The sequence below is a fragment of the Amphibalanus amphitrite genome, unplaced genomic scaffold, assembly GCF_019059575.1.
Source record: "Amphibalanus amphitrite isolate SeventyFive unplaced genomic scaffold, NRLGWU_Aamphi_draft 000798F_arrow, whole genome shotgun sequence".
Lineage (NCBI taxonomy): Eukaryota > Metazoa > Arthropoda > Thecostraca > Balanomorpha > Balanidae > Amphibalanus > Amphibalanus amphitrite.
In genome coordinates, this window is record NW_024882292.1 from 158,579 (window position 1) to 185,690 (window position 27,112).

The 27,112-nt window shown below is 51.2% G+C and overlaps 1 protein-coding gene across 1 annotated transcript in view; it reads left to right on the forward strand.

Moving 5' to 3' along the window:
* Positions 1-1,269: 1,269 nt before the first annotated feature.
* LOC122366343 (E3 ubiquitin-protein ligase MARCHF8-like) overlaps positions 1,270-27,112 on the forward strand; it is a 28,406-nt gene continuing 2,563 nt past the window's right edge. The window contains exons 1-3 of the mRNA XM_043338513.1: positions 1,270-1,492; positions 18,938-19,360; positions 25,157-25,421. Of these exons, the coding sequence (XP_043194448.1) occupies positions 18,957-19,360; positions 25,157-25,421 (669 nt within the window). The 5' untranslated portion in view covers positions 1,270-1,492; positions 18,938-18,956. The remainder of the gene's footprint in view (positions 1,493-18,937; positions 19,361-25,156; positions 25,422-27,112) is intronic.

Consider the following 27,112-nt stretch of genomic DNA (forward strand, 5'->3'; position numbering starts at 1 on the left):
TTATTTTTTTGTGCTCCCTCGAAAAAGGTAGAGCTGGTGGTTCTCAGCTCGGTCTGGTCCGGGGAAAAATAAACTGCGCTGTCGGTCGTGTAGCAACCCTTGGGACCTTCATTTGGCAGCATGAGCGTCTAAATCCGACGGTAGTTCCCGTCATTCTGAGTAGCGTCGTTCTTGTAACGATCGTGAGCAGCTTTTAAAAGGCATTCGCCCTTTTGTCTCAGAAACGCTAAGTGACAGCTGCAGTGGAGACAGAGCAGCCTTGCGACTGTTTGTGTCCACTCAGACAGAGGTTTAGTGGGTCGGCGGGCGAGTTCTATGTTTACGGCTCGGTGGCCGACACCGAGTGTCCAAAAACAAAGTGCAGCTAGCTCAAGGTCGACTAGCGGCCGCCCAGTGCTACTCCCAACTCCCAGCTAACGTTTTTATCGATTCTGCGGCTTCCGCATGGTCAGCAATCCTCTGTCAGCCCGGCCCTGTTGGCTGCTGAACTCCTCCAGTCGCGCCATCCTTCGCCGGGTCAAGACTTCGGTCAGCCTGGGGTCAGGTCACTGACTCTGTCCGACGCGGGTCCGATGTTGGCCCGGCCGGGGGCGTTGGACCAACTTCCCTCGTCCACCGGCGGCGCGGGAGGGGCATAACGGTTCGGTTGTTTGGAACCAACGGTCGCACTAGCCGATTAGCGGCAAGCGCCGATTATCGAAATGAGCATGCCTGCGTTCAACAATTGTGCTAAAGATAGATATAGGTTACCTATCATACATCCTTATAACAATAGCTGAAATTACCTTATTCGGTTGAATAGTTTTGGCGAACACATTTACCTACTTCTCTTTAGGTGAGGTCACTTCACTACTAACATGGCCGTTTTACCCGACCTGAGATGAGATGACCTACGAAAAATATAAAGAAATTCAAACAATTTAGAAGTCGCTTGGTGTATTTAACATTATAGTATTTAAAACACTATTCGTTTAAAAATTATGCAGGCAAATTTGTTGGATGTTGGACCCTTTTACGCCGGCCACGCTATCCCCGGCCGCATCGAGTGACGTCGCGAAGTGGGTGTGGTCAGAGGCCAGGCCATCACACGGTGTGTGCCTGGCCGCCGTACCTCCTGCCCTGGGGCACACGGCGCGGGCAGCCGGCCAGCAGGGGACCGTCGGGCAGTGTCGGTGCCGGCACCGCGCCGGGCCGCCCTCCCCCTCCCCCTGCCCAGCGGGGCGGAGCGGCGCCGGCCAGCCGGTCGGGCCGCCGCCGCCGCCGCCAGCCAGTCGGCTGTGTTGTGCTGCGGCGCTCGCAGGCGTCCTTGGCCCGCGCCGGGCGAGGCAGGCCGTGGTCGGCGCCGGTGCACCTGACTGGGAGTGGTCGGCGGGGCAGCTGAGCTGGCCAGGGCGGTCACCCGGAGCCGGCGGATGTGCAGCGGGCCGGCCTCTGTTGTCAGCCGGAGGAGACTGGAGTGAGACGAACGTACTTCCTCAGCCGTCCAACACAGGTAAACTGCGCCGCGCCGTGTAACCGCAGGCAGACGGCCCCTGCCCCCCCCCCCCCCCCCGCAGTGAGTGCGACGTACGGGCATCTGTATAAAATTTCACCCGTTCGCCCCGCTGGTTTCAGGAAACTACGATAATATGTTCCTGAGGACCCAAAGTCTTTCTTGCAGTCCATTTAACTCGGGTCGTAGTATGCAGGCATGGGGAAAATGTGAAATGTCTTGCAAGTAGATGCCTTGAAACGACACGACACTACGTGTCCTTTGGTGCGGCCTTCGCGGTGCTATACAGTAGATATACGTGCACGATTCGTAAGCAATAAGCATGGGATGGGCGTAAGATTTAACTCATGATCAGACAATGGGGCGTAAAGGTCTAGCAGCTTTACGTACGCTATTTTAATTTTTAAAAGCCGGCCCTTTTGTCCCTGACTATATTAGTTGGTAGGTATAAGTGCACCCGATGCTTAGACGCCAGACTTTTTGTCATTAAAACACCTTAAGGTAAATTTTTCTGACACCTAATTTGCTATTCATTGCTGAACATTTCGATTTATTACCGAGCGACGCGAACCGTGTCTTATGTCCGCTTGAGTAGATACGGGAAGATAGGGCTACTACCGGGGGCATTCCACGATAGATCGACCAAAAAAACTTAAAATTTACACCCGCATATTTTATTTTTTGCTTAAAATTGGTCTAATGGGTTGTGATGGGCGGGGAACCCAGCTGTGGCAAGGATTTTTTTCTTCGAACAACGGTTTCCGAGATATAGCCTCGGGCAGTTCCTGGAGGTCACGCTGCAACCCTATGTTTGGCGGCTTATAACTCAGAAACTATTGGTTTTCTATGGTAAACAATTGATATGGTTCAACTCGCAATCAACCAACAAACGTTTTGGCTATCTCAGATTTTCGATTTTCGAAAATTTTGATCACGTGACATCTTGATCTTTTTTTCGAAGAGTGACCTTGATATTTTCCCAACTGAAAGTCGCAATTTTGTCTGATGACGATTAAAGCCTTATCAATTGTCATTCATATGCGATAATAAAAAAGTGGCTTTCGGCCTGCGTTGACCTCAGGTCAGGTCATTTTTATGACCTTCCCATTGTTACGAGCGGGAGCGACAGCGAGATCTCGAGAACAAAGCAAGATAGCGACAAGCGGTAAACGGCACAGGGTACACATGGATAAGGTCTACAATTTTTACCCAGGTCATTTTCAGGTCAGGTCAAAGATGACGTCACAGGGGTAAAAAGAAAGTCTAAATGGCGGCACTACATATATATGAAGTTTTTCTCGAATAACTTTCGAAGTATCCCAGCTAGGAACAAACTAATAGCACCATCGTGATCCTCTCGTCGATCCGCATCGAAACATGTGTATGTTGACCTCGAAAGGTCAATGTCAAAAGTTGACCTTAGGTCACGTGACCTTAAGGTCATCATATATAACATTCGATGGGCCTTGACGAGCTGAACACAATGAGCCTATCCGCGCGGCTGTATCTCAAACCTGTAAGGAGTTATTAGCAAAAAACATTTGGTGACTTTAAATGACGTCACATGACCCAAGAGCAACGTCACAGTTGACCAAGAGCAAAAAAGGTCTCAAGGTAGTCAAAGTTAGTCGCATATGGAGTCACTCATGGTATATTAGGCAATTCCGACGCGTTTTAGTGTAAAAATAAGGGAGCTGATTTTTCCCCAATTGACTTATAATGGGGTGGTCAAGAAATTGACCTGACCTCAGGTCATCGGTATCGAAATTCAAAACGAACTGGCGCTAGGCGAAAGCAAACGGATTGGTGCCTATTCTATGTCTCTTTCTTTATTAGATCAAAAGGTACAGCCAAAAACGGAAAATTATTGTGTGTTCAACGCGTGACCTCGGATGACCTTTCAGCGGGTCACTGATACCTACAAAGCTGCACCAGTGCCATCAATAATAGCCTAACTCAACATGATTCAAAAGTATTTGAACCGGTCAGATGCGTTTCGGTGGTAGCCGATATTTCTGCCATTGACTTATAATGGACGGGTCAAAAAATGACCTGATCTCAGGTCAATGCAGGCCGAAAGCCACTTTTTTTATTGTCGCATATGAATGACAATTGATAAGGCTTTAATCGTCATCAGACAAAATTGCGACTTTCAGTTGGGAAAATATCAAGGTCACTCTTCGAAAAAAAGATCAAGATGTCACGTGATCAAAATTTTCAAAAATCGAAAATCCGAGATAGCCAAAACGTTTGCTGGTTGATTGCGAGTTGAACCATATAAAGTTTTTACCATAGAAAACCAATAGTTTCTGAGTTATAAGCCGCCAAACATAGGGTTGCAGCGTGACCTCCAGGAATTGCCTGAGGCTATATCTCGGAAACCGTTGTTCGAAGAAAAAAATCCTTGGCACAGCTGGCTTCCCCGCCCATAACAACCCATTAGACCAATCTTAAGAAAAAAATAAAATATGAGGGTGTACGGCTTTGGTCGATCTATCGTGGAATGCCCCACCGGGCAAAAAGGCTCCAAGGGGAGCTATTTTCTCTTCTCAGACTTCATATGCTATTTTTTCAGACAGAGTCATCTCCTTTACCCAGATTCTGAGGTTCCAAAGATAAAATGGAACCTACCTAGTTAGGGGCTAGACACTGGTCGGGGCTGCACTAATCCAGATTAATCAATCTCATGCATATGGATTCATTTGGACGGTTTGCTTGGGAACTGTCAGATGCCGGGGAGCGGCTCGAGGCCATCGGTCCGAACCATATAAACAACCATAGTTGTTTTCTTTTCAACAGATTCTGAAGTTTGACTGGAATGGAAACTGCTAAGTACCTAGGTAGGTATACGTCGCAGAAGATAATGCTAATGCATGCTGTTCAGCGAGGTCTTGAAAAGCGGGACGATCTCAGTCAAGAAACTTTGCGAAACGTGAACAAATCGGTCAAGATTTGTGCTGGCCAAGTTAGCGACCCGGCCTTTGATAAATGCATAAATGATTTGACCCATACCAAAAACGTGATTTTTGCGTGATTTTTGTCAATCTGCCTCTTAACCAGTGGCCTAAACAATGTGTCGAATTGAGGAATTGGGCTCTACTTAACCCGCGCCCCACTGGGGGGGGGGCTATTTATAGCCCCCCCTCCCGTTTTTCTGCAATAACTTCCAAACCGCTTGACGTATCGACGCCAAACTTTCAGTATCTTCGGCTGCATCAATTTGACACCTTGTGTCAAAATTTGAACTTCGTAGCTACCATAGGTCGGCCGGAAATGACGTCAGAGTGACGTCATGTTCGGCCGATTTCGACGCAAAACATCGAACCACGGCAATCGCTCCCAAGGGCTCAGTTTTTAAGCTAGATCCAATTTCTTTGCATGAGAGGACTCAGAATTGACTGTGCTATCAAACTGCTATCTCGGATTTTCGAAATTTTGAAAATTTCGAAAATTTTATATAATAAAGTTCAAAATTTACATTTTTACATTTTTTTTTCAAAAAGTTTTTGATTTTTCGAAAAAAACCGGAATATATGTGATAGAACGCGGTATTATGACTAACTCTAGCAAGTTTCAGCTAAATATCTTCAAAAATGGCCAAGTTAGTCGCATTATTGCAAAAAATTCACAATTATTAATTTTTCAAATCAATTTTTCACCACGTATTTGACATCGTACGCCAATATAAATAGCACCATCGTGTTCCTGAGCTCAAACTGCATCCAATAGACACCTTTTCTGTTGAAAAATTATAACTTCAAAATTTGACCTTTTTTGACCTGAAAGTGACCTGACCTAAGCTAAATTTGACTCAAAATGACCTCGAATGACACAGACGACATCAAATTCGAAATCTTTGGCCTAAATGGACCATAAAACATGTGTCACGTGACCGACGCATGATATAATATTTTCGTGACCTGTGATGACCTGACCTTGACCTGAAAATCAAAGTACAAGTTTGGTACCCTCAGGGTATCTAGAGAATCTGTTCACGGGTGTGTGAACCAAAAATGAGCCTGATCTGACTTGTAGGACGGCGGCCAGAGCCCAAAACGTGAACAAACCAAAATGCTAATAATTTTTACTTTGACCTGACCTGTGACGTCATCGGTGACCTCGAGGTCAATGAAATTAGGTTTCGCTCGACAGTTTTTCCGGGGCTATCAGACGCCGTTTGAATTTTGACGATCGGCCCAGTAGTTTCGGAGTTAGGAGGGGGGGCTATGAATAGCCCCCCCCCAGTAGGGCGTGTTATACGCAGACCCCAGTGGGGCGCGGGTTAAATGGTGTATGCATAACTAGGTACCCCTTTCTTGTTTCGTAAATCAAAGAATGCAATTTAGGTACTGGAAAGTACAGACGTTGCATACCTATATTAGGTAGTCAATTATGCATTCATAAGACATATGCAGCATGCACTAACGATGAATGATAGGTATTAGGTACCTACATTTAAAAAAAGGGCCTGTTATGTAGGTACCTTTTAATTAAGTACTCAGTGTGGATGAATTTGTGCGCACACTAAAACTAGACGGTAGTCACTACTAGTGGTCCTTGCTTTGGAATATACCTACCTACATGTGCGCCATTGAGATATCGAATCTAATTTCATTTGCAATCTCCCTGCATCGCAAGACTTCGTTGTTATTAGGCTTGCAGCTGAGCTTTGTATGCCTTGGGATAACTCGGCCGTTTCATCTTGGGTTTGATAAAACTACTTTGACGCATTTGAGCTAAAATGTTAAAAGCCATACCGTGCTGCTTATCAAATGTATGCACATTTTTAAGGTATAATAGAGTTATGTGACATTTTCATATTTACTCTACCAGCTAAATAGCCGGAGCGAGGAACGGCTGACGGGCTGACCATTGTTTTGTAAAGCTAGCGTGAACCGAGGCCGACGAGAGTTTCAATGTACATACCTCCCGGCATCATTCTATCAAACTGCATGCCATGGCCATCACTGTCTAGCGAACCATGTTGCATGCATACTGACGTGCATGAGAGAGGGGTTGTATCAGGGATATCGTGGTCCTTCCAATGCCGCTCATTGTAGCAGGGAGCGGGCCGTTCTAACGTCGCAAATACAATGTAGTTATAGTATATACGTAACTGTTGTGCAATTGATGGCAGATGCCAATACCTGGCTTTAAGGCCGCCCCACACTGGAACTCGCATGCGGGTTGCGAGTTTGCGGGTTTTGAGTTTGCAGGCATAATACTAATTCATAGAGTGATTAGACCGTTCCCTTATGGTAACTTCATGAATGCAGTGAAGCCGGTACACCTTCGGGAACTTACATATAGTCGCAATACCAGCGCAACGAACCAAAATTCGACTCCAACGAAAAACCCGCAGACCTCGCAGAACTCGCAGACCTCGCAGCGAGGAAAATCGAAAGTTGACTCAAAATCAGCTTTTGGAATGCGATGCAAGGTAGCTCGCAAGCTAAAAACATCCAGACTCGCTTGTTAGATGGTAGTGTGGGTCATTCAGCATAGATTTTATTATCTAATTTTGAAGAAAATCGAAAACCCAAAAACCCGCAACCCGCATGCGAGGTCCAGTGTGGGGCGGCCTTTATAGGCGGCGACGTATGAATGCATCATTCACTTCGTATTTCAGATTCTTGTAAATTGTACGAATTAATGCGAAATATTGCCGAATCTTTCACAAGAGGAGAGAACCTTGAATATGATGGCATGTCTGCGATATCTTTATCCCACCATGCCAGCTTGAATGAATAGATATTGTTGATACGCATACGTAAGTCATATTTATGAAGTAATTCGCGACCTCTGTGGCTTCCTGTTTAATGAGTTCAAGTCAGCATTGCCGATCATGGGCCCGCCTTTTGTGTGTGAATGTGACCAGCTCTCCATGACCAGCCGGAGCCGGGGCGGGTTCCAGACCAGGCCCCAGGGTCACATTGGGGTCACGCCGGAGTGCGGTCGATACTCTGATCCAGCGGTGGACGGCATGCAACAGACCGCTGCAGTTGGCGGGGTTAACACTGCCGGCGCGACCCCGCTTACCGCTTCCCGCTGGAGTCGGTGAGGGTCGGGCGCAGGGTCGGCCGTCCGCCGCTGACGAAACATGCGCGAGTGCGACGAACAGTTCTGGCCCGGTGACCACTGCGATGGGCGTGGCACTCAGTGCGATGACCAATGGTACAGGTACACAGTTGTTATTTGGAATATACATCGTTCGTTATTTGAAGCGCTCTGAACCATCGACGCATCGTCGGTTGGTTAGCGGGGGTCGGGGAACGGGCACGACGATTAATGTCCACGTGCGTTGGTGTGCAAATTTGTTCTGTCGACCGGCGTGCAAATATAAACGGCCCTTCATAGTTGTCTTATAGTTGTGTCATTGTTTGAAGAAAAACACTGCTCGTCCTTTGAAGATCCGGGGAGCATAAACTGGACTGTTCATGGCCGAGATTGTTCGTTATCGGCATTAGATGGAAAGGGTCAATTAACCCGCGACCGCCTGGGGGGGGGGGTCGGATCCGACCCCCCCCCCTCCGTTTTTCTTGAATAACTCATGAACCGCTTGCGCTATCAACTTGAAACTTGGCATACCTTCTGCCCCATCAATTTGACGTCTCCTGTGCAATTTTAAAGAAAAAATTTTCAAAAAATTTTGAGATATATCGATTTTAGTGATGTAACTACATGGCGTTTTCAGTCAAAAAATGGTAAATGTTTAAAAAATCGCCAAAAATCGAGGTTCTAAGCAAATTGCAAATTAAGGACATGAAAAGACGCAGCTCAACGAGTTCTTCAAAATGGCTATCTCGGATTTTCAATAAAATGCGTTTTTTACCCCTAAAAATTCAAAAAACTATATTTTTTGGAAAACAGCTAATAAAATCCAAAATTTTGAGAATTTCCAAAAAAACCGGAATATATGTTATAGAGCTCTATTAGAACATTAGATGTCCCAAATTTCAACTTTCTATCTTGATTTTTGACCCCCAAATTATAAAAAATAGCTCCAACATGCATAGGGCATGGTGACGTCATAAGCATTTTCGCGAATTATAGAGGCACTTCTGAACATCGCATGTAAAAACAAATGGCACCACTAGATTCCTGGGACAAAGCTCGTCTAGAAAAGTGCATTTTTATGTCAAAAATAAAAAGTTGAAAAATTGACTTTTTTTCTTAGCCCTCGTTTAGTTATGTATGGTATAAACGATTTTTTATGCTTTCAATGCACACTTATCACCAGCACAGTGACTTGGGGTCACATATAACCATAACCATCGGATTTGGCGTAAAAAATAAGCCATAAAACATGTGTCGCACGCCCATGTAGCAGAAAGTGAAAACCGTGACCTTTCGTGACCTGACCTGACCTTGACCCGTACTTAGTATGACCCCTATACGCACATGGTACCTTCACTAGGTCTTTGAGGTCATTTGTGGTGAGTTTCGAGCAGCAGCTATCGATTCCGCTGTCCGTAAGCCTAATCATGCAAAACCCCTGAATTTGACCTTTGACCTGACCTTGACCCGAAAGTTGACCTCAATCTTAAAATCTTAAGAGTGCTTTGGGAAGGTCTCGTAGAGACCTTTCGAACGCCGCCTCGCGGGGCTCGATACGACCATTGGTTCTCGAGATAACAGGGGGGGGGGTCGGATCCGACCCCCCCCCCCCAGGCTGTCGTGGGTACGGAAATAGCCCAGGCGGTGCCGGGTTAAGTGGAGAGGAGAAGTTTCCGTCTAAGTTCTGAAAGCCGCCGAAGAAACTGATCGACTCGACTGGTTTATCGGAAACTGCGCCTCGGACTCAGCTTGGCATAGACTGGACCCATAAATTCGCGTGCGAAACCCCGAGAATAAGATCCCATCTAAGTATGTTAATGACCGTTACATAATACGGCATGAATTCAGAGGCAAGGAGATGCAGATTACGGCATAATAAGTTATGAATGCCAATTACCATACCAGACATTTGACACTTTCTGGCATTATGCGTTCAGGCGGTCGCACATGAGGCATGATGGGCTGATGCGGTTGTGTTGTGCACTCGGACTCGTTGATCTGCTGACACCAGTCAACAGTCTCGGTCCCAGCCCGGCGGGCGCCCTGTCGGCTTACTGTCGGCAGGCCGGCACTGTGACGCGACTGTGGCGCTAGCCAGACCTGCGACCTTGACAGGTCGGTCAGTGGCCGGCGAACGGTCCGGAATGGTGCCAACCGACGACCGAGACGGGCCGGCAGCGAGGCGCTCGTGGTGCCGGGGTCTCCGGCGTGCATAGGACAGTACCTATCGTCAAAACTGGCGGACCTCAACACATAAAGGACATCGTCAGGGGTAATTCTGACTGCTTGGGAATTCACCAGGAAAAGATGAGACGCATTGCGGGCCATTTGCGTTAGCGTGTTGTGTCTTGATAAGCATGCATGAGCCGTCATCAGCATATTAAAGCTTTAAAGAACAAGCCATTGACATGGAAACAAGATTGAATTAAATGAAGAGTAGTCGGTAGGCTAGGCACCTATCCGAAAAGTTTAGACAAATTCTGAAATTGACCACCTTTTTTGAATTCTTGGTATGTATTCGTATCGAGCTATTATTATTAGTCGTCAACATATCGTAACGCATTGTGCTGGATCGGCATGCACTCGCTCCTCGAACTATGCGATACCGCCGTTTTTCTAGCGCCGTGAATTAGCAGCCGTACCAAGATAATTAATGACAATAGGCTGCACCACCGTGCATAAGCGCCGTAAGGTAGACTGTTCCGCAATACACCAGCGCCGTAAGGTAGGCTGTACCGCAATGCATCAGCGCCGTAAGGTAGGCTGTATTACCGCCGTGTATTAGCGCCATGCCCATAAGGTAGGCTATACCGCCATGAGTTAGCATTGCATAACGTACTGCAGTACAGCTTTCGCGAACTTAAGCGGTAGGTTTTGCACTTTTACATTTCCGGTTATATCTCAGAAACTAATCGATCTACGATGAAGCCATTTTACACGATCATGGCCGGCTTGTGAACCAACAAGTCGATCGCATCTTCAACACTTAAAGGCTTAAGACGACGAAGATATAGCATGAAGTAAACTAAATTTCCTAGGTGCAAAACCTACCGCTAAAACCCGCGAGACCAGCTGTACCTCAGCGCCGTAAGGTAGGCTTTACCGCAGTACGCTAGCGCCGTAAGGTATGCTGTACCGCCGTGCATCAGCGCCGTAACGTAGGCTGCACCGCCGACCACCAGCGCCGTGAGGTAGACTCCCGCCGAGTTCGAGCGCCGTAAGGTAGACTGTACCGCAATACACCAGTGCCGTAAGGTAGACTGTGCCGCAATACACTAACGCCGTATGGTGAACTGTACCGCCGTGCACCACCACTAGCGCCAGGCTATTCCGTCTATTAGGAACAGCCTGGCGTTAATAGGCTGTTCCGTCTATTAACGCCGTAAGGTAGACTGTACCGCCGTGCACTAGCGCTGTAAGATAGGCTGTGCCGTCGATTAGAGCCGTGAGGTAGGTACACCGACCGTACCGCAGTCCGCAGTACCTACACCATAGCCGTAAGCAGGCTGTACCGCCGTACACCATAGCCGTAAGGTTGGCTGTACCTGGGCTGTACCGCCGTGCTGTACCGTAATGCGCCACACCATTTCCAAGTCTCCACCAAAATGCCTTTTTTGTTAGGGGAGAGTACCCTAATTGCGCCCGCGAGATAAATGCGCCCTCCCAAGCTCCAGAAAAATTGGCACACCATAAGTACCTACCTAGTGGTGGTTGCAAAAGTTACCCACATCGATCATACTTCCTTTTCCGGTGGAACCTTGGCAGATGTAAGGCAGCATGAGCTTAACCCGCGCCCTGATGGGGTCTGCTGAGCAACGCGGTCTGATGGGGGGGGGGGCATTTGGTCCCCCCTCCCCTAAGATCTCGAGAACCACGCAACTTAGCGACAAGCGGCAAACGGCGTTGGATAGCCCCAACGGGGAACTACCTTGTGACACAATTTCATTGACCTCGGTCAAACCGATGACGTCACAGGTCAGGTCAAAGGTCGAATTTTCACCGTTTACAGGCATTTCAAGAAATGCGTTGTAAAATCGAGTAAAATGCATTTCATTGAAAATCATCGATGGGGAAATGTTCGTCAAACACATATTTTGCTATTTGAGGTCAGTGATACCAGGTCAGGTCACAGAGGTCAGGTCACTGAGGGTCACAAATTAAAAATATGTGATGCATGTTTTATGGTCCATTTTATATGCCAAATGCGATTATGTGGGACAGGCAGCCCTTGGGGTCAGTTGAGATTATGTTTTGGTGAAGGTCAGGTCAAGGTCAGGTCAAGGTCAGGTCAAATAAGATCCAATTTCAAAGTTGATATTTTTGCATAAAATGGGTATCGATTCGATGCAGCTCGTCACGGGGAGTTCGATGGTGGTCTTTGTTTTGCGCTACGAGGTCTAGGATTGCTAAGAATTGAGTTCAAAAATTTGAGGTCATCAATTTTTAACAGTTTTTTCGCTATAACTTGGCCAAAAAAGAGGTATCGATCTAAAATTTGGTATGTATATCGAAGAGCGCAGAGACTATCACATATATTCCGGTTTTTCCGAAATTCGAAAAAAAAAATTGGGATTTTTTTTTGTGTTTCTCTAAAAAATCATTTTTTTATTTTTGGGGGTCAAAATCCCAAAATTTCGAAAATCCGAGATAGCGGTTTTGTAGCGCCGTCTTTTCTCTACACAACCACCTGAAGAACTTTAAAATTGCTTGTTAACTGTAGAATTGGTGAGCGTTTCAAGATGTCATGTTTTTTGCTCATTTTTACTCGAACATGACCTCAGTTTGACCTCAATTACTCCTGACCTGAGGTGACCTGTGACTTGAAATTTTGTGTGAAGGTGTCAAATTGATGCCCGGTAAGGTACCCAAAATTTGGCGGCGCTGCGCGGCCGTTTTCTAGCTATTTAAGAAAAACCACAGGGGGCCAAAATGCCCCCCCCCATCAGGGCGCGGGTTAAGTAACGATTTTGTTTAAATGTTGGGGTTTCTTAGCGAAAAAAGCATTCTTCAAAGCTGTAGAATAAGGTTTAGTGAATGTTTGGACACATGTACTGCTAATTTTTCGGACAGATGGTTAATTTCGAATGATTTGAGCACCTCCATGCAAGAGATTGTGGCTGCGGTGAATAGGGACGCCATGTTCTGTCACACCACTACGCTTTTTCAAATGCGACCGGGGAAAATGCGCCACACCCGGGCTAATGTTAATGAAATGGAAAACATTAATAATGATGGCTAATATTCGAAAGGCTTAGCAGATGACAAAACCACAAGCAATTTGAGGTCACTGTGCACTTCTAATAAAATTTCTAAAAAACAGGTGGTAAATTAATGAAATAATGACACATCATACAACGCATTACCTACTTATCACTCTTATCTTTACAGCCCATAGCTAATGCATGTATTTGCGGTGGGCGCATTTGAATTCAATTGCGCCATGGTGTGGGCGCATTTATCGAAGGTATTCGACAATTGCGCCCTTTGCAACACTTTCTAAAAAGACCGTGTCTGGCTAATGAGTTGAAGTATGCGATAAATTAGTGTCTAAAAAAGGTAGGAAAAAGGTTTCTAAATATAATGTGAAAACAACTAACCTGTGCTGTCTTTGTATTCCAAGCTGAAGCCAGTTTCGCTTAAAGGTAGTGTGCCAGCTTTCCTGGACCGTATGGAGTTAATGGCCCAGATAAGGAGAACCGGATTTTTAGAACTTATCCATACCTTCAAAACTCATGGAAACGTCTTAAATTCTTCAAATTTTGAGTACCCCAGTGCGAAATTCGCCCCGACGGGTTGTCGGTCGTACCCCAACCACATTTCACACCACTATGAACAATAAATGCACACACTGAAATCGCTATTACCGATAGGCTCATCCAATCAAGTTTCGATAAACCCGTTCATCATCATCTCCTGCGGTTTCGAACACGCCTGTTAGGTGGTTCGGTAGACCGCGCCCAAAGCCAGGGCCCCGGTAACGTGAGGTAGCCGAGTCGGGGCAGCGTGCGCTGACCCAAGCCGGGGCCGCGCGTCCTCCCGGTGTCATGTGATAGCCCGGGGCTGCCCGGGGATGCGGTAGACCGCGCCCAAAGCCGCGTCCCCGGCTTGGGTCAGCGCACGCTGCCCCGACTCGGCTACCTCACGTCACCGGGGCCCTGGCTTTGGGCGCGGTCTACCGCAGGTGGCTTCTGCTCATACTTTGTGGTGCGGTGGTGGTGCGTCGGGCCGCGCGCTCTGACTTCGGCCAAGAAAAATGCGTCAGCTGATCATTGTCATTTCTGCCACTTTCATGAGGTGAGATGGGGTCATAACTTTAGAGACGGCTGTTTCATATCAATTATTTTACATAAAATAATATTTCAAACCATAAATTAATGTTCGACGGCCAAATTAAAGAAACAATACCAATACAGGCTTACAGTTTAAATTCGACATTGTGTTGTCTACGATTAGACAGCTGATAACTCATTCCCGTACGTCGTAACTCTATAATGACCTTTGCTTATTGTCACATGTGCGCCGCATTCGCGATTGTTGCCGACGCCTGTTTGCAGGTCAGCCCACTACAGTTGTTATACATATCGAAAAACCGATTAACTTTTAGGCAAAAAAAGCACTATTTTAGGCCCATTTTTGACTTTTTTTGCGATATTAGGTAAAAACAGAAGCTTCTTATCCTAGGAAAAATAAAATGGGAAATCATTGGAAGGTGGCACCCTACCTTTAACGTGGCGCAATATGGCCACTCTCCCCTAATTGTTATTGACTTGCACATAGATAACATCAAAATATGATTCATGTTATCTATGACTTGCATTTCGGTGTAGAGTAGAGATGTCAATCGGATACCAACATTTTGGTATACCGATACCAAACCGATACCAACTTGGTATTTGGTATTTCAATCCTCCTATATTTGGTATTTTGTTGGTATTATGAACCCTCACTAATATACAAGAGGCTGATAAATTGGTATAAATTTGGTATTGCCTCATGTTCCTAGGTTGGTTCGGTTTCGGTATTTCCTCACCGTTTTGGTTGGTATTTGGTTTGTTATCGGTATTCCGATTTTCTGTAATTGACATCACTAGTGTAGAGTGATAGACTCTGCCCTTCGCTGGGCTACGTTTTGTGAATTTGTTGCATTTAGCTAAAGCGTGTGATGTTGGCCGTACAGAAGCTGTTGAAGTAACGAGTTGAATAAAAATTAAAAACCATTTGAATGTGAAACCCTCGGTGTGCACTGTGCACTGTGCACTGGTTGGAAGGCTACGGCCTGGATAGAATTCCTGCGTGACAATCTTGGGTTCTTGACCCCTGAGTGGCTTGGTGTCGTTTAAGCCTGGCTGGATTGGATCCGAGCCCATAGGCGGCGGAACGGGGAGGGCACCGGGGCACCGTGCCCCCTTTGATTTTGGCATTTGGCATTAGCCCTATGAGCGTTGCATGGAAAGAATGGGGCCAAAAGTCGGCAGTGCCCCCCTTAATTGAAGGTGTTCCGCCGCTACTGTCCGAGCCTACCAATAATTCCTATATTTTGATATTAGCCAGATGGCGTGCATGGAAGTAATGGCCTTGGGATAATAAAATTGACCGTTGTCCGTTAGAACTTTACCGACAGATTTCGGAAGTTGACCCCGTGTCTCGACCTACGAGGGTGGATTGATAAGCCTTTTCCAAAATCTCTGTTCTTGCCGCCCGGAAAATAGGCCGAGCTCCGGCTGTCGGGCTCGTGGGGCGGGTCCGGCGGAGCTGCCGATCGATGCCGCCGCCAGGGGCGCCACCGTCGGCGGCGGCACACCGTTTCTGTAATGATCGCAGCGTCGGTGGAGGGCATCAGCTGATACCCCTCCCCCGACCGACGCGCGGCGCACCGAACAAAGGAACGGCCCGCCCCTGGCAGCTGTGAGTCGACGCGGACCCCAGCTGCGGTGACACGAGGGTCGCACGCCTGCATACTGCAGTGGGGACGCCGCCGCGCTGCTCGCAGTCCGCTGTGCGCCGCAAAAACTCCGCCAGGTGCCCGGCGCCGAGCCCAGCTGCAAGGTGTTGACGTAGAATCGGAACAAAGCGTGGAATCTTCGGCAAGGCCGAAGGCGTCGGTGTCTTCTTGAAGGCAGGAGTCCTTCGTTAACATTCTTATAAAATTTACTGTCGCCGTTCCATAGCGTAAGTCAAGTCGACATTCGATAATGTCACTTTTGCTCAAATCATAATAATCATCCATATCCAACTGGCCAATGCTTGGCATGGATCCTTCTGCATCACTCACACATGGCTGTGCCAGTGCTGTGTGGTTTTAGGCCGGCCAGACGTTGCACTGTCTATCTGACCACCACCGGACGCGGGTCAGCTGTGACCATTTGTGGTCAGCTGGGCACCCCATGGCCACGTGAGCGGTCGACACTAGCTGCGCTGCGGGAGCCCCACTGCAGACGACGACATGTGTGGTTTGTCTGAGACAGTGGAGCGGTCGGTACAAACGGTGTACTGCGGCTGGGACGGTGGGTACAGACTGTACTGCACGGGGACGGTCGGTACTCGGTACTGCGGCGGGGACGGTCGGTACTGACGGTATACTGCGGCTGGGACCGTCGGTACAGACTGTACTGCACGGGGACGGTCGGTACTGCGGCGGGAGGCTGTCGGTATTGCGGTGGGGACGGCGGTACTGCGGCGGGGACGGTCGGTACTGACTGTATCCTGTGGGTGGATGGTCGGTACTGACTAGTCATGTCAATTACGGAAAATTGTAATACCGATACCAAACCAAATACCAACAATAACCACGAGAAAATACCAAAACCGAACCGGCTTGGGAAAATGAGGGAAATACCAACTTTTTACCAAATTCATAGCCTCTTTAACATTAGCGACGATTCACAATACCGACAAAATACCAAAAACATTGGCCTTGAAATACCAAATACCAAGTTGGTATCGGTTTGGTATCGGTATACCAAAAAGTTGGTATCCGATTGACATCTCTAGTACTGACGGTATACCGCGGCGGGGACGGTCGGTACTGACGGTATACTGTGGGTGGATGGTCGGTACTGACGGTATACTGTGGGTGGATGGTCGGTACTGACGGTATACCGCGGCGGGGACGGTCGGTGACACAGACTGCACATCCATGTACCTACTGCGGCGGAGCGGTCGGTACAGCGGCGGGGACAGTCGGTACGGACGGCACTGCGGTTGGACGGTCGGCTCGGGTCACGGAGGTGGTCGCCTCCCGCAGCTCGCCACAGCGGATAAACAGCCGGCCGCGGCGGGCGGGCTGCTCCGCTGCTGCGGTCTGACCCGGCGAGCGGCCAGAGCCGCGGAGAGCGGATAGAGCCGCGGCGAGCGCGTGGGACGAGCCGGGCACGCGAGAATTCCGAGTAAGCCGGCGTGGCTGACGGCACTCGGATAACCGAGCAGCAGTCGAGTGCGCCTCTGAGAAGGGTGTGTTTATACCGAACGCACACAACAGTGGTGGATGTCTCGCAGTTGTACGATTCTGAAGGTCGCGGCACGTCACCGTACGGCTCCCATGGCCGTCTTCCGTGTCCCCTCTGGACAGAGGACCGGCAGACACAGCCGGTACGTGTCCCCGGCGGACAGACCGGGATGCAACGGGCTGATAGACGCAACACAGCCACCCCAGACGGCAGCCGTGCGCCCCGGACTCCCAGAGCTGCCCAGCTCAGCAGCGACAGCACACAGGTCCCTGGTCCGAGACCCTGCACACCCCACGCCGCGCTGCGCCACCGCACGGATCGCACCCCCCTTCCCTGCAGACATACACAGGAGGTAATGTGGCTTTGTCCGACGGTGCCGATGGTCGTCACGTGGTAACCAGGCGATACGATGACCTGCACGAACTCTCACACACCTACGCCGTACCGTGCACGGTTGGATACAGCTCCCTATAACAAGGAGAGGGGGGGGGGGGCGGGGGGGGGGCTGTGGAGGGCAATCACTACACCGCCGAGGATCTACTCGGAAACGCGACACGGGACTTGTGCGAAATCTGAGCTCAGAACAGTCGGCACGCCATATGTTACGGAGAATCAGCAAGTGTCTCACCGCGCACGGTATCAGTCACTGTGGTCATTGCTTCCTTAAATGCCACGCTGGTGGGCGGCTGGTGCGTGCACGGCGAACGGAAGTCGAGACGATAGGGCCTCTTCCGTTTCTGCCGTGGTGCAAGTGCGGCGTGTCTGCCGCGCTGTTTGAGAAACTGGGAGCGATGGGGAACGAGCGCGAAATACCGAGCGGAGGCCGGAGAGCGGGTGGAAACGTCGAGAGCAGGGAGCGATGGGGCACGGTCAGAGAACGCTGCGAGAGGTTGTACCTGGATGGAACGTTCACATCGAGCCAAACGGCAGAATAAAGCAATCGTGTAGCATTGTGTTTGCCACTGATTAGAGCTACGATGTATGACCGACGGGCAACGACTGAGGAAAGTACCTTAACCCGGCAGTTGCTGGGGTATTTCGCCGCCCACCGTTTGCTGGGGGGGGGGGAGGTAAACGCCCCCAGCCGATAACTCGAGAACCAATAGGCGTAGCGAAACGCACGAGGCGGCAAACGAAAGAACGCGACGAGACGCTTCAGATGAGTCCTTTAAAGTTGGGTTTTGAGGTCACAGGTCGGGTCAAGGTCAGGTCAAACACCTGAAATCGGGCTTTCAGTAGCATGGATTTCAGGACTTCGCAATTGGCGCCTCTCGTCATAAACTCTGTCAAAATGGTGCACAATCCATCATATAAGGCCTACAAGAGTGTCAGCTCCATGTAGGGGTCAATCAAGCATAGGTCAGGGTCAAGGTCAGGTCAACCGGGTAGGCACATATCCCCGAAAATCAAAACTGATATTCGCAGCCTGTGACACATGTGCGCGCCTTTTTATGCTATGGCCCGGCGAAAAAAGTGGGGGCGTTTAACGCCCCCCAGCAACTCGCGGGTTAACGTTCCTTCCAATCGTAACCTTTTACTTTAGTGAGTGTCCTGTATACCTTTATCCTATTAGATTTACATAGGTAGGCACTGGCAGCGGAATCGAATGAGAAGCTTGAAATATACATGGCAGTAACATAGACCGTCTAATATGACGCATGTAAAGTTAACCTACTTTATAAAATATTTAAAATTAACAGTGTTAAATCGAAACTCAGCTCATCAATTTGAAGGGAACTCGTTCAATGATGTTTTCATGTTTCATCAGCTTAAAACGTGACTGGGTTCACTAACCGCCTCATTCGGGGGCCGGACCGATGAAGGGTCATCAGTATTTCAGAGGGCGGCCTGGGCCGATCACGTCTGACGGCCGTGCGGACGCACCTCATGGCCGGCGGCGCGGCGGCCCTCCCCGCTGACCCCTCCCTGTTTGTCGTTCCAGTACACCGGGCGCGGCCGGCATGGCTCTGGAGTCGAGCGGCGAGGGCCGGCCGCTGCTGGAGTCGCCCGGCTCGCCGGCCGAGGCCCCGGCCCAGGCGGTCAGCCGGCAGCTGGCCGTGCGCTGGAGCTGCCTGGAGGCGCTGGAGACGCCGGAGCCGCCGCCGCCGCCGCACCAGCTGGCCAAGCCGCCAGCCTACAGCAGCATGCTGAGCACCGACTCGGGCTGCGAGTCCGAGGGCGGCGCGTCCGACAGCGTGTACAGCACGGTCACCTCGTGCACCTCGGACCTGGTGCGCCTCCAGCTGGACCCGCTGCCCGCCGAGGGGGCAGACTGCGAGGAGTCGCAGCAGGAGCGGCCCGGCGCGGCGCCGGCCGAGGCGGTCGCCCCGCCACCGCCGCCGGCAGAGCCAGCGGACGAGCGAAGGTGAGTGGCGCCGCGATTTGCTGCAGAGCTGACCTACTATTCCGTGTCTGCATTCCTTCACTCATGTCATACACTCCAAACGTTGTCGCGTCATATGCCAGACTCCCAACTGCACACTCGGCCGTTCCATGCTGAGCGCGCTCTGTAATCGGTCAACGGCAGCGTCGGCGGCCGGCTGGAGTGTTTGTTATCCCGACCTAGCGTCTGTGGGCCTGTCTGGTGACTGGTATGGAGAGCGCCACTGTCCGTCACCGGTCAGTCCTCCGCTCCGCTGCAGTGTCGGGCCGCGGTACGCCGCCGTGTGCGGGCGGAGGATGGACGGCCATGTGCGCACGGACGGAGCCGCGGCTGGGTGGGACGACGGGGGGCTGTTTATCGCCCCGTGCACAGCCCGCTGCAGACGCCGCAGGCAGAGCCAATCAGGTGCGCCCGGTGTTTACCACCTCTGACCCTGCCCCTTGTCCGTCTGCTGGGAAATGCGCCGAGATCATAACTCAGGGCCTCTGAACTATGACGACCTAAGGACGCAGTCGTCAAGTGTTTACGTTGGAATATCTAAATAGGTTACATCGTCTTGAACTTGCAAAGGGAGCTAATTGAGTCTTTTTGAAATTGAATAAGCCATTCGGAGTTAAAATAATTAGCTAATTGGTGCATGTAGATCCGACATTTGTGTGGATCATAAACAACTGTCGGGAAAACATTTAGCGCAACTTCGAGGCCAGATTGGGATCCAAGGCCACCTATAGATATAAAAAGTGTTATGTTATCTCATGTTTTTGGAGACAGTCCCGAATTTCGCTGGGAACAGTTTGCTCTGGCTCGGGTCCATGAGTGCCTGACCAGGTGCGCACCGAGCCGGGAGGCTCTCAATTCGACACTAGAAAGCCATGCGCGCCCCCCGTAGGCCCTCGATTAGACATGAGACCCGTATGTACCCCGGCCGGCGGTAGGGTTCTGGAATGCTGAATCAGTCACGGCCCACTCCGCGGCCAAAACACGGGCTCGGCTGGAAATACAGCCAGATATAACCGGGCGCGGCTGGTCGCCGCTGGCCGGTGATGTCAGACGGGCCCTGGTGACCTCCCAGGGTCCACCTGGCACCCCGCGTCGGGCGTCTGGAGGGGCGCCGGTCCTCTCTGGATCGGCTCCGGCCGGCCGAGGCGCCAGACCGAGCCCGGTGGTGACCCGAGCAGACGGACAGACCAGGGGATAGGGCGCCAGACCCACCGAGCTGCTGGCAGGCAGGACAGACGGGGACTGGGCGAGCGACCAGCGAACCACGGAGCAGCCGGTAGGGAGACCAATACCTCGATATCCGAGCTTAGGACAGACCAAGTCACGTCCGAAAGTACCAGTCATGGGCGCGGGCCCTTGTGCTGTTGAAATGATGGCGGGGGACAGAACGGTTACGGTCCGGATCTTGATTAGTCGGGACAATCACTGTCATTTCATTGTCCCAACTAAATTCGCATGCCAGAGGCAATGGATTCCATGCCTGAGATAATGTACCTTAAAATGTGTCGAAGAACTGTTGTACAAACCGCTGATATCGACAGCAATTGCAAAGCATGAACGCTTCTAAAGTAAACGCACAGTTTCCATTGGGCATGACCGTAAATGAGAGGTCACAACACTGACACAGCGCTGGCACTGTCGCATCCAGAATGGAGATATGGGACGCTGGACACAGCCCAGAAAATTTCCCATAAAGGCAGGCAATACCTAAATTAGATAACATGACCTGCAGTTAAATCGTTAGAGTGCGACGACCTACCTTCATGAAGACGTCACACCCAGCCTATTGACTAATCAGGTCTGCCAGGGGCCAAAATTTGTACTTAGAATCGGGCGTACAAAGAGCGTTAGGAGTTGAGAGGTAAAAACAAAGGGGCCGCTGCCCGCTGGGCATCGCCAAAGATTTCTCACAACATAAGTGAGCCTTTGATGAATAAAAACGCCCACTTCCCCCACCCGGGAACGAAGCAACTAGCAAGCCAATGTGGTTATTTAGGTGGCAAGGAAGTTTGGGTGAGCGGTTCCTTATTTTGCATGCTTACATCTAAAATTATCTTCGCTAGGCACCGGGCCAACAAATACTAACTGGCGTCATTTGTCACGACCGTTTATTGTACGAGAACACCATGAAGTGGATGACACGCCAAGGTGACCGCCGATTAGCATCCAGCCCTGTGGTAGGCTTTGCATGATTCTGGGGCTCCCGATTTTGAAAGTACTTCTTAAGTGTTCTTTACAGCAACATGCGCTGTTATCAAAATTAATTCACTTATAGAAATGTAAAAGAAAAAATACAGACATGTCGGTGATCCTGGATTCATCTAAAAGAGCACGACTTGAACCATACTCCCGGGTCATTCCTGGTAACATCGGCCGGCGTGAGTCAGCGCCAAACAGTCGGTTCAGAGAAGCCTCTCCCGCCGGGCGGCAGCGGCATGGGCTGTTCTGATACAAGGCGACTGACGACTGTCTGTAGTAGCTGGGCGGTGATCACACGCCGCGCTATGGAGCACCATCGTCAGCGAGCCGGAATACAGCGTCACGGCTATGTAAACACACATTGTCTGGGAACTCAGCGAGCACGGTGAGACGACGACGTGGATCTGAGAGGATCATGGACAGCTCATGACCGACACGGAACGACAGCTGGCAGTTGATCAGAGGAAGCCGGAAACTGCCCGGACGAGCGGGGCCGGGCGGCGAGGGCTGACCGGCAGGAGGGGTCTGATCGGCCCGCTCCCGTGCTGCCACGCACCTGCACTCCGTGAGCTGTTGTTGGGAGTGAACACGGAGTGGGCACGGCGGTCCGGATCGGTCCGGTTTGCGGCGGATCGGCCGACGCTGGAGCGCCGCCAGGCTTCTCGGTGACGTGGCAGCTCTCTGCCTGGGGCCAGAGCCGTCACCGCTGGCGTCGCCAGAGCCGCTGGCCCGGCGACAGACCGACCCACGTCGACCGACGGTTCGGGAGGCTGTCAGAACAGACGGCTCGTGGCACCACTGCACTGTCGGGTTATACTATATGGCGAGGCGATCCCTCATTTGTCCGTTTCTGATTCCAGCTCACTTCTCCTTCCGTTCCAAGCATACAGCACAAACAATGACACCGTCATATCGACACCTTTTTTTTAAACCCCACATTTGTTCTCCGGTGAATTTCAGACAAGCTGGTTAGAGACCTTCAAAAAAGGTACAATCACTCGATTTTTCTCAAGTTTGTCTGTCTTGGCAGATAAAGCAATACCAGAACAGGCCTACGAACACACATATTTGATCAGGATCGGACGATTTGACACTTTTAAAAGGAGATCTTTCGTGCCTCCCGGAAATTCACGGGAGAGCAGATGTGGGGTTAAAAAAAAGGTGTCGATATGTTCTCGAGGGGTTGCCCACAGTCACATCCATCATATCACATGCGGAGCATTCATCTTAAGTCGCCATTACTGAACGTCGTCATGCCTCGGCATACTGGCGTGACTTTCCGGGATAAGCCAGGCAGCATGATAGAACATCCATTAGTCTCCCGCCGCCATTATAGTCGCAGTCTGCCCTGCTGTATCAGTTCTATATCTATGTAGTGATTTGTCGCTATACTTTACAGGGCTGCGGAGTCGATGGATTTTCGGCGACTCCGACTCCGACTCCGACTCCGGCTTTCAAAAACCAGCTCCGACTCCGACTCCGACTCCGGGCAGAATTGTCGACTCCGACCGACTCCAACTCCCGACTCCGACTCCGCAGACCTAGCAGGGCTGCGGAGTCGACAGATTTTCGGTGACTCCGACTCCGACTCCGGCTCGGGTTTCTAAAATCGACTCCGACCCGACTCCGACTCCGGTCACAACTGTCGACTCCGACCGACTCCGACTCCGACTCCGACTCCGACTCCGCAGCCCTGAATTACTTTATATTCAGTCTAACCCAGTCTCCTTTTCCCATAACCGTCTACCCCGCCATACCGGTTCTGTTTAGCATTTTGTCGGTTTATGTCCGTTCTTGTCGGGTGGGAGCCCGTCCCGTCATCCTATAGGTATCCACCACTGCCAGGTGTTCCCCCTAGCCCTATATCCCGTCCCATCTGCACGTGCAGGGGAGGGCGCAGGTGGCGGCCACCGTCCGCCCTGTTACCGTTGAGTCAGCAGCAGGCCAGCTGGGCGGTCTCACGGCCAAACCGAGAGATGGCTGCGGTGATATGCTGACTGCTGACTGCGAAGGGGCAACTATGTCAATGCGCACCAGCGCATATGCTATAACGAACGACGCGAGTCCACGGCTACACTGTCCCTTTTTCTAATCATTGCGCAGTGCACGCTAGTCCTAACGACGTCGATCTACGTATGAACCTAAAATGACTCATTCGTCGTACGGATCAAGCCTAAAGATTGGTAATTTAAATGTGAAAGGGCAGTAAATAAAATCCCACTTTCAATATACAGTCTACAGCTCGCTTTCCATCAATAACATGTTTAGATATCAATGCCGGCGACGGCTGTGGACTGCGATAAACCCAGTGGAGCAAGCAATGGCGCATTTTGCTCATCCATTTACCCAAGTTTTTTTTCTCATTAAATTACGCAATGCGCGGACAGCTATGATCGCGAATTAGGACTTGTTCCCCATCCTCAAAACTCCCGGTCGAACCCAAGATTACTTTACTAATAGGTCGAACCAGACCGTAGCTAGCCAAAGTCAGGCGCAAAGGCGAGTACCCGCTTCACGGAGTTCTGTAGCCTTGTTCCAGAGTTGGTCGTGCATTTACACGAAGTGATCGCTCCCGGCCCGATCTGCACACGATACTGGAGAAGAGCTCGGGCTAGGAAAGTTACGAGAATCGCTCAATAGCTTAGGATGACTCTTCTTTGCATTGAACCGCATTATCAAACGTTTAGGTTCATGAATCTGATACCGACCCAGAGGCTAATTACATAAGAGCGTTGTGCTCAGGACGGAGTCGGATGAGACAGTTGGGTAGGGACCGGTCGTTGGCGCGGCGCCGGGACGGTCCCTTCTGTGAAGTCCCACAGTGTCCGTTGTCCCGCTGGCGTCATCCCACTGGCGAGCTGCCGTCTCTGTGGCAACAGCTCCGTTGGTTTATACCCGACTGGCGGTGTCCGTAGACAGTGCCGTGGTGTATGGTTGGAAGTCTAGGGGTGCAAGGACCTCATTAGGGCGAAAGACCTAAAAATAGTCCCATTCCCTAGACATTTTACGGCAAATTCTATAGATGATACTTCGAGAATTGCTGGGAAGGCTATTTTAAAACGGATCTGACTCAGGACGCCGGACGCATAATAAGTCCAAGAAACGGTTGCCGAAATTGGACTACACACTGGACCCTGGCAAATCCTAAAGGACCATTTCAATAGCTGGCCATTAGTCGAAAGGAGCTTATCTTGCGCATGCCTCGAGATCAAACACCCGTTAGCTTCCAATTTACGCAGCTGACCGATCCGGAAGCCTCCCGTCCCATCCTGCAGAGTGCTCAATGCACGTCACCTGGCCGGTGGCCGCCGCTGATGCAAATCGGCCGACCCTGGGGCGGGTCTGCTCTGGTAACAGGAAGTCGGGGGCGTGATCGGCCGGCGGCCCGTGGCCAAATGGCCCCTGCGTCACGGCCCCGTGATGATCGCTGACCGCACGTGACCGCCGTGATTCGGCGACAACACCGCGTCTCCCGACCGGTGTATGTGCGGCGGCCGGGCGTTCACCCGGTGTCCCGCGCGTTGTGTACCGTGTTGTGCTGTGCTGGCCGCCGCGCTGAGTCTATTCTGGTCCCGGCAGAGTGCGGAGCTGGAGCCTGGAGGCGCGGGGAGCCGCCGAGGCGGCGGCCGAGCCGGCGGTCGGCGCGCCCGAGACCGCCGAGGCGGACCTGCTGCCGGCGCCGCTGCGCCACTCGTACTCAGAGCCGTCGCTCACGACGTCTGCGTCGACAGCGTCGATGCCCATCTGCCGGATCTGCCACATGCCGTCGGAGGAGCGCGCCGAGCTCATCTCTCCGTGCCGCTGTGCGGGCACGATGCAGTACATCCACACCGCCTGCCTGATGGTGAGACACGGCTGCGACCTTCTCACGGCCCCTCAGTGGGGCATGCCGCCAGACCTGACCGAGACAGAGAGACGTGCAGTGTCGACCCGCTGAACTTGACCGAGATTGAGAGACGTGCAATAGCAACCCGCTTAACAAGGCGACTGGCACGGAGGTCAACGTAGTCACGTGGTATGCCGCCCTCGTGCCTCATTTCGTGATGCGTGGCGCCGACCTTTGTCCGAACCAGCGATCTAATGTTCACGACTCACAGGACAAATTGTGCTGATCAAACGAGATCTGCCGGATCTTCGCTACTTGATTCCTCAGCCCACACTTATAAAGAGCGGACGGCTCCGTGTCATTTCTTATTACCGCCCCGGACAGGCATTCATCACTATATCTAATCACACGGTGCTGAATGCCGATTTTAAATAGTCTGTTTCATTTCCAGTTGTTATATAACCACGACGAACAATACTGCCTCTGAGAAGCAAGGCATTACGCAACCTGTCTTTGAGCAAGCACAGAACACTGGCGAAACAAAGGCCGAAGCCTCAATAAATAACCACGTCCTCGCTCAATGAATTCAGCCTTTAGACAGCACGAATCTAGTCCCGTCGAATAATTAAACACCCTCCTTTCGAGAAGTGCGCTTGCATCACACTTGACGTTGATTACTGGTGGAAATATGTTCGATATTGCAGTACGCCATGGATTACGTCAATGCAAGTGTTAGGGCGTCGTTTTGGCAGGGTGCCTGACAGATGGGGGGAGGAGGCTGACCTCGGATGCCCCGAGCCGGTGTTTGGCCCGCGGCGCAGGCCGATCAGATGCGGAGATGACGCCGCGCTGTTTTTAGGCGGAGAGGCAGAATACCACACCAGGACCGACACAGAGACTGGCCTTGGCATCGGTATAACTGTCAGTAAACTGTCGGCGCGACCCTTCCAGAGCATACGCCCCTCAGATGCAAAACAGCAGTTTTGGCGCGGGTGCAAGGAGTCCAAACGACAACATAAACGTGTTAATGGCGTTTACCTTGCCGTCTTTATCGCCTGTATTTTTTGCAACAGTGAAAAGGTGCAAGGTTCTTTTTTCCCGCAACAACTTCTCAATTCTCTTGTCGTCTTTGTCTTCCAGTCGCTTTTGTCGCTCCCTCACTCGATCCACATTGCACTACTTGAAACTCTTTTGCACACAAGGGTGCACAATGTACAATGAGCAGATGTGTATCGCCACGCCCACGCCCCCCCGTCTGACTGCACCGTGTCCGTCTGACCGTCCCCCGGCGTCTGACCGTCCTCCGGCGTCTGACCGTCCCCCGTCGTCAGACCGTGCCCGTCTGACCGTTCCCCGGCGTCTGACCGTCCCCAGCGTCAGACCGTCCCCCACATCTGACCGTCCTCCGGCGTCTGACCGTCCCCCGGCGTCTGACCGTGCCCGTCTGACCGTTCCCCGGCGTCTGACCGTCCCCAGCGTCAGACCGTCCTCCGGCGTCCGACCGTCCTCCGGTGTCTGACCGTCCCCCGGCGTCTGACCGTCCCCCGGCGTCTGACCGTCCCCCGGCGTCTGACCGTCCTCCGGCGTCTGACCGTCCCCCACATCTGACCGTCCTCCGGCGTCTGACCGTCCTCCGGCGTCTGACCGTCCCCCGGCGTCTGACCGTCCTCCGGCGTCTGACCGTCCCCCACATCTGACCGTCCTCCGGC